This window comes from Branchiostoma floridae, chromosome 14, assembly GCF_000003815.2.
Source record: "Branchiostoma floridae strain S238N-H82 chromosome 14, Bfl_VNyyK, whole genome shotgun sequence".
NCBI classification, from domain to species: Eukaryota; Metazoa; Chordata; class Leptocardii; order Amphioxiformes; family Branchiostomatidae; genus Branchiostoma; species Branchiostoma floridae.
In genome coordinates, this window is record NC_049992.1 from 2,819,836 (window position 1) to 2,831,390 (window position 11,555).

The 11,555-nt window shown below is 41.7% G+C and overlaps 2 protein-coding genes across 2 annotated transcripts in view; both read left to right on the plus strand.

The window, feature by feature from the left end:
* Window positions 1-4,725: 4,725 nt before the first annotated feature.
* On the plus strand, window positions 4,726-6,291 carry LOC118431137. Its single transcript, XM_035842255.1, has 2 exons — window positions 4,726-4,876; window positions 5,346-6,291. The coding sequence occupies exons 1-2, from the start codon at window positions 4,780-4,782 to the stop codon at window positions 5,684-5,686; spliced, it is 438 nt and encodes a 145-aa protein (XP_035698148.1). The 5' UTR covers window positions 4,726-4,779; the 3' UTR covers window positions 5,687-6,291.
* LOC118430880 overlaps window positions 6,225-11,555 on the plus strand; it is a 34,232-nt gene continuing 28,901 nt past the window's right edge. The window contains exons 1-3 of the mRNA XM_035841915.1: window positions 6,225-6,237; window positions 6,913-7,038; window positions 10,525-10,688. Coding sequence (XP_035697808.1) covers window positions 6,225-6,237; window positions 6,913-7,038; window positions 10,525-10,688 — 303 coding nt within the window. The remainder of the gene's footprint in view (window positions 6,238-6,912; window positions 7,039-10,524; window positions 10,689-11,555) is intronic.

Sequence of the window (11,555 nt, forward strand, 5' to 3'; positions counted from 1 at the left end):
ACATGCAAAGCCCCAAAACACCAGGAAGAAAGACAGGCTGGTCTACCTCTGGAGGAGGAAGGGAAACATGGACAAACTCCAGAAGGACATGGAAGACTTCAGCAATAGCTTCCTAAGACAGGCCCCAGTGAGAACAGCCTCAGAGAATTGGGAAGACTTTAAAACGTCCTTACTGGATGCTGCCAATAAACACATCCCACGAAAGAAAGCAAGAAAACAACACAGCCAGCCATGGATAACTCCCCAGATCAGAAGGGCCATGCGCAAACGAGACAAATTGTACACTCAAGCCAGGAAAACGAACACAGAAGAAGCGTGGTCCAAGTTTAAAGCATGTAGAAAAGGTGTAAAACAAAGAGTAAGGAAAGCCCACAGTGTGTATAAAGCAGATTTCCTGGAGGAAAATATCCAGGAGAACCCCAAGGCCTTCTGGAATTACATTAAGTCTCTAAAGCAGGACTCTACCAACATAACGTCTATCAGGCACCAGGGTATACTAACCCCCGACCCTAAGGAGAAGGCTGAAGCGTTAGGAGACCAGTTCAGCTCAGTCTTCACAAAGGAGAACCTGGACACCAGACCAACACTTGGGAATCCTGTGACTCCCCCCATATCACAACTTCACATCTCAGTGGAAGGGGTAGCTAAACAACTTTCAGAACTTAATCCCAACAAAGCTACAGGCCCTGATGGTCTTCATCCTAGACTCCTGAAGTCAGTGTCCACACAGATTGCACCTGTACTGCAGACCATTTTACACAGTCCCTTGCTACAGGCGATGTACCAGAAGACTGGAGGTCCGCCAACATCTCACCCATCTTCAAGAAGGGAGACAAGTCCTTACCATCTAATTATAGACCTGTCTCACTCACATCAGTCTGCAGCAAAGTTTTAGAACATATTATCCATAGTCATATGATGAAGCACCTTGATAAATACAATATATTGTCCCCTGCCCAACATGGCTTTAGGAAAGGCCTCTCTTGTGAAAGCCAGCTACTGGTCACGACTCACGACCTGACTAGTGCCCTTGACCAAGGAAAGCAGGTCGACGCCATAGTGCTCGATTTTAGCAAGGCTTTTGATTTGATCCCCCACAATCGCCTTCTGAGTAAGCTCCAGCACTACGGCATCTCTGGTAATCTTTTGTCTTGGCTTCAAGCCTTCCTTACACAAAGGAATCAGGCAGTTGTCCTTGATGGGGAGTCCTCGAAACCCACAAAGGTTTTGTCGGGAGTGCCCCAAGGAACTGTTCTGGGACCCCTCTTGTTCCTACTTTATATAAATGATTTACCTGATATTGTTGGGTCCAACGTGCGTTTGTTTGCAGACGATTGCCTGCTTTACCGTATTATTGAACACCCAAGTGACGTACAAGGCTTACAAGCCGACCTTGACGCACTGACCCATTGGCAAAACCAATGGCAGATATCCTTTAATCCATCTAAGTGCCACACACTTCATATAACTCACAAACGTAAACCAATTATCTCTCAATATGTTCCTTGTTCTGAAAACCTTACAAGTGTCAAAACCCACCCATATCTTGGTGTCCAACTATCTCATGACATGAAGTGGGACACACATATAAAGTACGCAACTGGTAAAGCGAATCGAATACTGGCGGTCATTCGCCGCAACTTACAGCACTGCCCACCACTGGTCAAATCAACATGCTATAAGGCGTTGGTGCGCCCGCACTTGGAGTACAGCGCAGCAGTGTGGGACCCCTATACCATCAGTGGGGCCCAGGCACTGGAAAGAGTGCAGCGTAGAGCGGCAAGAGTGACCGTCAACGATTATCGCAGAACCAGTAGTGTATCCGATATGCTCACAAGCCTACAATGGCCACTCCTCGCTGACAGAAGGAGAGACGCTCGTCTAATCACTTTCTATAAAATTGTGAATGGCATCATAAACATATCCCCAACCCAGTATCTTAAACCTGCCCAACGCAGAACCAGAGGAAGTCACATGTTTAAATATCAGTTAACCACAGCTAAAAGAGACTGTTTTAAGTTTTCTTTCTTCCCTCGAACGGTTGTCGAGTGGAACAGACTGCCGGGGCACACTGCCCAGGCCCCGTCAGTCGAGGCCTTTAAGGCCGGTTTGGGTGCCTTGCCCTAATCCGCAAGAAGCCCCCCCCCCCTCAGGGACACCCCAGCAGGGGTTTTTAGAGGGTATACAAGACGAAGACGAAGACGAACAGTCACACAGCACGGCAGCAGTTGGTTATATTACACTGAATGACCTATCTAATGTAGAACAGAAAATGCAGACGGTCGGACGTTTCAGGTAGTTGCTACCTGAAAAGTCTGATTGTTTCCAAAATCATATCAGGTTGCTTGAGTAACTGCCTTTTGGTGTATCTTACGACTTGGATGTCTAACCTTCATGTACGGAATGGATTTAATTTATTAACTTATCAGTTTTACGCACAATTTAGGACCTCCTACTCCAGCTGTTCTAGACAGTACGTCTGATTGGCTGTTGGTCAGCGACGGGATCAAGCAAATCAGCGTCAGTGCCTCCACCAATCAGGTGTGGGCTCTGGATGTGGACGGCAGGCCGCTGCGACGCACGGGGATCACCAAAACAGCTCCACAAGGTACGCACTGGGATCACTAAAACAGCTCCACAAGGTACGCACTGGGATCACTAAAACAGCTCCACAAGGTAAGCACGGAAATCATCAAAACAGCTCCACAAGTTACGCACGGGTATCACCAAAACAGATCCACAATGCACGCACGGGGATCACGAAAACACCTTCACAAGGTGAGCACGGGTATCATCAAAACAGCTCCAGAAGGTGGGCACGGGTATCACCAAAACAGCTCCGCAAGGTAAGCACGGGTATCACCATAACAACTCCACAAGGTACGCACGGACATCACCAAAACAGCTCCACAAGGTACGCACGGGTATCACCAAAACAGCTTAAAAGATGAGAAGTCGGAGAGACAATAAGCGTGGCAAAAAACTGTTGCCATGGCGACATTTTATTGTTTTAAAAGTATTGATGATTGTTGTTGTAGGCGTGTTATATTTGTGTTCTATCCTATCACCTGGCTGTATGTATGAAGATTGTTTTACGTGATGGATGTTTGTAGGGCATTGCTGTTGTGGCGATTGATTGATTTTGATTGATTGACGAGTGACCGATTATAAATCATTCCCATTAAATATACAAATGAGATCCTCATTTGCAGAAAAGATATCAGTTGATTTCCTCTACCTAAATAACAATGTGTTCAAAGTATGAAAGTCTTAGCAAAGAAAGCTATTGTAGCATTTTCTATAAAATATATAAATGAGGCCGAGTTATTCCCCTCTAAAGAGATGGCGCAACTACGCATGCGCGGAAAAATCCATGACTTGCCCATCAAGTTCTGGGAATTCTTGTCAAACGGACGCTCTCTATACTATAAGGTTCACCCCATTAGGCGTCGCCCAAAAATCAGCAAAGGTAATTTCAGGCATATGGCCCGGAGAAAAATGAGTGTTTTAATAACTGCAGGCTGCAACTTTTTAAATATCAGCAGATATAATGACGACTATTCTCAGCCTTGCTACTACAGTTTGTCGAGGTATCTAGTTTGGTTAGACCGCAATTTGTAATTAATTCTTCTTCACAGGCTAGACCAAAAAAATCTTGACATCTTAAAGTTATATGTTTGTTTGGAAGTTTTTGGTGAATATATATTTAGATGAAACGTGCAGGCAACACTGCTGTCGTTTTGGACCTGCCTAACATGTTATCATTTATCATATGATCCATATTTTCCTTTATAGGCTGGCAGGTTTGTCGTGAATATAGATGAAGAGTAAAAGCAACAAAAAGAGTAAAAAAATTAACACTGCTCCTGTTTTGGAACAATCTTACATGTACATATTATCATGGCTTTGTTCTGTAGGAGCAGGGTGGGAAGTAGTCGGTACGGAGCGGTTTCAGCAGATCTCGGTTGGAGCTGTGGGAGTGTGGGCGGTCTATAATGACTCTACTGTAATGTACCGCGTGGGAACGTACGGGTGGGTAGTTCACGTGACGAATTTTCACACTCCACAACCATGCAGTCGTTTTCAACATCGAATCTTATGATGTCACCGGCTAACCTAAGACTTTATGAAAGCGATAAATTTAGGAGATCTACTAACCACAGCATCATTAATCCCCGAAGTGGTCATATCTGGTATGATCACTTCAGATATCTGAGTGTCCGAAGACATTGTTGTGAAGGCCACCATAACACCATACTGTGACGGTCGTAAGGCACCCAGTGGAATTATGAGAATTGGCATTAGTTGCTGCAAAATAACGATTTTGTTTTTGTTTACAGGAACAGTGAAACAGCGGGGGTTCGCTGGCAAACTGTTCATATTGATGTTGTCAACTATATGCTCTACGCCTTCGAGAGACAATCGGCGTCGTTTTCCTGGAAGCACGAAATAGATTGGATACATTCCGGAAAGAATTCAGTTTGGGTCATTGGATCCAAGTATCAGCTTGCTATGCAAGGAAAGAACATAGTTAAGCAGGGACAGGCCATAATTATGAAAGGTACCGAACTATTGTAACATGTTCTTATGGACATGATAGTTAATGTCGTTATACAATAAAAAAAAAAAACTATTATCTACGCTCGGGAAAAAAAATAACGGATGAAGGACGAAAAACTATAGCACCCAGAGCGTAATTGTGCTACCTAATTTGTATTCACAGGCTTAAGCCCAGAGACGCCTGAAAACGTAAGATGGTCAACTGTAGGAGCTGCAAACATGAAAGAAATCAGCGTCAGCTCTAGAACTGGGCAGCTGTGGGCGGTTGATAGGGGCGGCAAGGTGTGGCGTGCACCTTTCTACTGTGAAATTTCAGGTAACTTAACATACATAAATGCATTAATACCAGTACAATACAGTCATCACATATGCATTTGTAGCCCTAGCTGAAATACCCTTCGCTCTTAAGTATTCTGCATGTTTTTTCCCCCAGGAGGTAACTCGCCTTTCAGGTGTTGAGACTGTACTACGATACGATACACCGCCGATTTGTATAAGGAAAAAACATGTTGCTTCGGAATTACACAGAAGCGCAAACCTGTCTTTATATCCAACAACAGATGCTTACCTCTACTTTATTAATGTAGTCGAAAAAGTGCACAGAACACCTATTGCAAGAGAACGATTATCAAATAATAGCGCGGTTGTAATCGTTCAAATTATTCGTTACTAAGCCTCGAGACCGGTAAGGAAAGGTCTTCGTGACATCAAAGCAAAACAAGCAAAAAGTTGTTGACAGGAACGTCCAGTGAACCCTTTCTGTTTAATGCCTTTTCTTCACACAGCGAAGTACGACTGGGAATCAGTTGGTGGCTGCTTCGCGTCTGTGTCAGTGGGACCAGCAGGAGTTTGGGCGGTGGATGATGTTGGTTCCGTGTACCACAGAGCAGGGACGTTTCTGAACGAAACCTCCCCTGGTGAAGAGTGGGTGCACGTACCAGGAGCAAATCTGCGGCAGGTGGCTGTGGGAGATGGAATTGTCTGGGGTGTAGACTTCAACAACCGCGTGTTTGCAAATGTTCTACCAACGCCGGTATTGTGCCAAGTGGGCTTGACTGGACATTCGATGTGCTACGCCGTACAAAAGAGTAACATCACTCTGTTGTGTGATCTAACACGTACTTAACTTAGTTGCTCCTTGAAAATGTTGGCATATAGTTACATAATTTAACGAGATTCCATTTTTTTATTTATTAAATGGTCGATGTGTAACAAAACCTGAGGTCATTTTAAGGTCGACTCCAGAACAGCTGGGTGGGTTGGTTTAATATTTTGTGTGTTGATAGGGTGTGAAGAAAACTGGAAAATGCTTCTCTTGGTACTGCAGTAGAACGTCATGGTTGAATATCTCGTGTTCTAGACATGCTATGATCACGATATTTTGGCATTAGGTAGCTCTTGCGCTTGTTAAAAGGTGGAATAGATTTGGGCCCTCTAGGCAATAGCTTAGAAATTGCAGGTGCATTTGTCAAAAAAAGGGCAAAGACGATATTTTCTTGATTTTGGTATGTAGGTAGCTTAGACAAAAATGTACAAAATGAAATCATAATTATGTTGAATAGGCGGACATTTGCTTAATTAATGAGGAAATTCTGTCATAGCAGCTTTTTCAATGTATCTCTTGTACTGGACAGGGTGTGGTCAAGATTTTTGGATGTTATAAAATGGAAAGACTGCGTAATCGCAACAAGTGGCTGGACGACATAATGTTTTAAATGCCCTTATTCATAATGAGTGAATTGAGAATGTTGAGAAAATATCACCAGGGGGACAACATTTTCAATAAAACTAGTAGAGATAAACAATGGACTGCAAATTCTTTGATAGTTACTCTTTATCACACTGCTGACAAACAAACAACTTCCTGGACATCCACAGATACCGTCCGATGACAATGCCTCATCTCCTTTAAGTTGGCAAATGTCGATCACTAACCTTTGTCAGTTCTTACAAACACGCCAAGGCAGAATCTTTTTTTCAAAAGCACCTGTTTTATCTAATCAAGTCTGCTTCATTTAAGCTTCACTTAACCTATGTTGTGCACCTAAAATGGAACAATCGATCTATCGGACAGTGTCAATGATAACTTCATTACAATCTTTTCATGGCTACAAATTCCAATCAGATTATGTTGTGTAAAATGTTATGGTAGATTTCACGTTGTGCCAAAACTTAGGCAAGACTATTCTCTTTGACCATCATGCTTTGTGTCGTGTCAGACTAGGAGCGCGTGAGATTTTTTATCATTATAGAATTATTTAGAAACCGTAACAGATCCATATTTCGCTCTTCTGCTATTTCAAATAATGCACTGCATTTTTATTGATCTATCTCGTTAATTTTTGTTTTCAGGAAAACGTCTATGCGCAGACGACGAGATAATTTGCCCCTACAGCGGGAAATGTATCCCAGAATGCAGTGTGTGTGACGGCATCGTGGACTGTGGGGACGATGACGACGCCGACGAACGGAACTGCTGTACGAGACTGCGTAGACTGCTTCTTTATTTTACTGTGGATTAACATTTTAAGATTGATATAAGAAACAGTAGTTACCTCCATGAAATGTCATGCGTTTGTCTGTGTGTGTGTCTGTCTGTCTGTTTGTGTGTAAACAAGATAGTTCAAGAACGGCTGGGTGAATTGGTTTCATACTTGGTGTGTTGGGAGTGTGTGATGAAAGCTGGAAATGAGTAGATTTAGGCCTCCTAGCGGCTTCCCTTGGTACTGCAGCGCAACTTCCGGGTTTGCTATCTCGTGTTCTGAACAAGCTATGGTCACGATTTTGGGGTGTTAGATAGCTCTTGTGCTAAGGAATTGGTGACATAAGTTTGGGCCCCCTAGCGTCTAGTTTTGGGATAGCAGGGACATTTTTGTCAAAAAATTCTGAAGACGTAACTCAAGAAGGGAACAACGGATTTTCATAATTTTAATATGTACATACCTTAGACAATGATGTACAAAATGACATACTAATTATGCAAAACAGAAGTATACTTGCATAATTAACTAGAAAGGCCAACATTTGCTTAAGAGCAAATACAGCATATTTCAGCCATCTCCCTCCCCATGTTGTTGACCTCTGTGGCCATTGGAAAATGACATAAAAATCCCCAAATATGTAATTTTGATGTGGTTCATGCCAAAAATTATACAAGAGTCATTTGAATAAATATCTAGAGCACCCCTTTACCAAATTACAGGTCATTTGGTTGTAAAACGAGGGTACAGGAGCCAACAATGTCCTATTTTTGTCAAAAAATGGCCAAAAAATATGAAAATTAAGCACTTTGTTGTACTGTATGCAAAAATTGTTATTGGATCCATGTGCGCATATATGGAGGGCACCTTTATACCAAAGTTCAGGTGATTTGGTTGTAAAATGAGGGTACAGGGGCCAAAAATGTTCTTTTTTGTCAAAAAATGGCAAAAAATCGCAAAATTAAGCATTTTGTTGTACCGTATGCCAAAACTGTTATTGTATCTATGTGGGCATATGATCAAGGCACCTCTGTGCCAAATTCCAGGTCATTCGGCTGTAATACCAGGGTCCAGGGGGCCAAGATATTCATAAAAATTGCCAAAAAAAAAACACGATAAAATCATTTTAAAGGCAGATATGAAAAAAAAAATGAAAAAAAGGCATCAGGGTATTAGCTCACTGTACCCTTGTGCCAAATTTCAAGTCATTCGGTCCAGGAACGACGGAGATGAAGCGTTTTGAAGATATGACAGGAGAAAGAAGAAACATTACGAATACAATATATTTCACCATACCTATGGTATGGCTGAAATATAATGAGAATATTCTATGATATCAGCTTTTTCTATGTATCTCTTGTGCTGGACGTGATATGGTCTTGACATTTGGCTGGTAGATAGCTTGCAGTGTCATGACAAGTGGGGCAGGTTTCGGCCCCCTAACATTCCATTTCGGAACTGCAGGGGCGTTTTTGTCAAGACACTCCAAAAAGAATAACTATAGAAAGGAATGACGGATTGCCATCATTTTTTGAATGCAGGTAGCTTAGGCAAAGATGTTCATAATGATATACGTTTGATGTAAATGGGGACTTAATTTACATAATTAATGAGAAAATTGTACAATTCCATTGCTTTCAATAACTGAACTTCAGTAAATGTAACACATGTAAGTTATGATAGGTAAAACATAAGCAGATACCAAATATGCAAATGGGGGACTGATTTGCATAATATATACAAAAATAGCAAATCGGCATAGTGACTAATAATGGGAATTTTATACTTGTGACATGTGTATGTTAGTCAATGATGAACAGTACCATGCATAAATTATGTAAATGGATAAGTCTTTTGCATAAAATTTACAAAAGCACTTAATATTTCATGGAGGTATGAGGTCGCCAAACTCTAGTTAAAAATGTTTATTTGTTTAATAGACTTTATCAAATGCAATGGAGGGAGAGATCATGTATCTCTCAAGTCTCCAGGGATTCCTACTGTGTCTAATGAGTGTTGGAAGATATATTGTTGGTAAACACAGGTGCGATTTTACTGGCTGCCATTTTGACGAACCAATGTATTTGGTCTGGTCCGGATACTTAAGACGGATGGAAACGTTAAAGATAATACAAGAAATTTACAAATTAAATCTCTTAGTATCTTCTGGAGCTATCAGATCTCAGGACTTTTGTTATGATAGTATATTGTTTGTACCATTCTTTTTTCATGATAACTCTATCGGTCTGTCGGCCGCCTTTCTTTGAGGTCATGATCAGTGGGAGGAGGTCAGGGTCAAACAAATTAAATAATAAAATATATAAGAAAGATACAATCAAACATTAATTTAGAGTCCTAACAAAATTAGTCAATTTGGATTCCTATCAATTATTCTATCATACAAAGTAGGGTACAAACATGAATCGAGTCCGTAGCCGTTCGACATGCGAGAGAGAGAGAGAGAGAGAGCTTTATTCTTGGTTTTCGCAGTTTTGAGACAAAAAACTGAAATTGTAAACCAAAATACTAGTAGTGGACGTATGTTCGCCCGAGAGTATTCTTCTAAAAGTTACATCATAAAAGATTCATTTTAAAATAGGGTTACATATAATGCTCTTAATACAGAGATTCATTTTAAAATAGGGTTACATATAAGTCAGCGTTTACAGAAAGACAAAGACACTTGTCATTACATAAGTCATTTATACGTCGATGTAGGTTAGACATCCAGGTAATAAGATATACCAAAAATAGTTTCTCAAGCAACTGGATATGGTTTTGAAACGGTCAGACATTTCGGATAGTATCCACTTTCCTTGCAACTAAAACAACAGGAGGTAATAAACTCATTTGCATTAACTGTGTCTAACTTGCTATCCTTTGAAATCCAAATTGTCTACAGCTTGACTTTGGCTTACCTTGTTTTCTTTGGAATCCAAATTGTCTTCAGTCTGAATTGTCTTACAACGTTTCCTATTGGACATCTGAAATTGTCTTCATTCTTAGCTAGAGTATAAAATACCTGTTTCTTCCAAATCTCTTCAGTGTCACTGACGAAGGAAAGTGGATACTTTCCGAAAAGTCTGACCGTTTCAAAACCATATCCAGTTGCTTGAGTAACTATTTTTGGTGCATAAGTCCTTTACTGTGACAAAAGGTTTTTGACGGTTGAAAGGGAGGAAATGTCCTAACTTGCTGCGACAGTTGGTTCCAGATGAGCAAGCCGGAATAAAATAATATGCCAGGGATCTCCTATAAGTCTCCCTGAGGGGCATTGGTACCACTAGGAGATCAGAAGCACTTAAACCGGTACTCCGGGTGGTCTTGTCCCTACAGTATGTGAACATACGGCGCATATAGGGCGGTAACGGGTTGTTAAAGGAGGCCTTGTGAACCATTAGTGCTTTATGGTGAATTATCATATCCAGGTGTTCAGTGCAGAAAAGTCTGTATCTGAAAAACATTTTTCCTTTTGGGTTCCCAGGGCTTGCCGCCTGCCTAGAAAAGCACAGACGGGTGTGTACAGGGGATGCTGGCTGCTACAGCCCCAGCCGTGTGTGCGACGGGGAATGGAACTGCATGGAAGACAAGGAGGACGAGCGGGACTGCTTCGGTATGGTTCAGTTTAACACGGGCGGGACTGTCCCGGTATGGTTCAGTTCTACACGGACAAGACTGTCCCGGTATGGTTCAGTTTAACACGGGCGGGACTGTCCCGGTATGGTTCAGTTTAACACGGGCGGGACTGTCCCGGTATGGTTCAGTTTAACACGGGCGGGACTGTCCCGGTGTGACAGCGATCTCGCCCCCCGTGATCTCGCCCCCCCCCCGGGTCCCCTGTATTCCCATTATTGCATATACTTGAGTCTCGACATAAGATGTATTTCATTGTATTCACCTGTCTTTAAGCAACCTATATCTCTCCAATATAAAGCCTCTACCATGAATTGACCACAAAAGAGGTATGATATGTCTTAATTAGTTATGTACCTGCCCTATGTACAATGCCCAACGCTCTATGTACAATGCCCAACGCTCAACGCTCAACCCTCCTCGGCAAACTCTCCAGGCTCTTAGGACACACCCTTAACCTCTCATCACTATCGGACAACGCTAAAGTTTCCATTTTACTCCGTGGTAGTCCTTTACATTCATCTGTTGTCAACTCCAATATTCTATTAACAACCCAAAACTTCATCACTACAACTAAGCGTTTTTAAAACACAGTTGTCCTGGCATTTTTTGTAATGTGACCAATTTTTTCATCAGTGGGTGGGAAACTGGACTTGCGCTTATCCTTTCTTGTTATATTAAGTACAATGTATTATTTTCTGTCTGAAGTGATTTTCCTTTGCTTTTCATTTGTACTTGTCTTCTCTCTGTAAAATATGTATGCTTTTTTATGTAAGGGGTAGCGTCAAAATAAGTCTTGCACTTGAGTGCGCCCCCTTTTGTCACTCTGTATTTCTGTTTAAATGTTTGAATAAAAAAAAAAAACGGAAGATCGACAGCTAC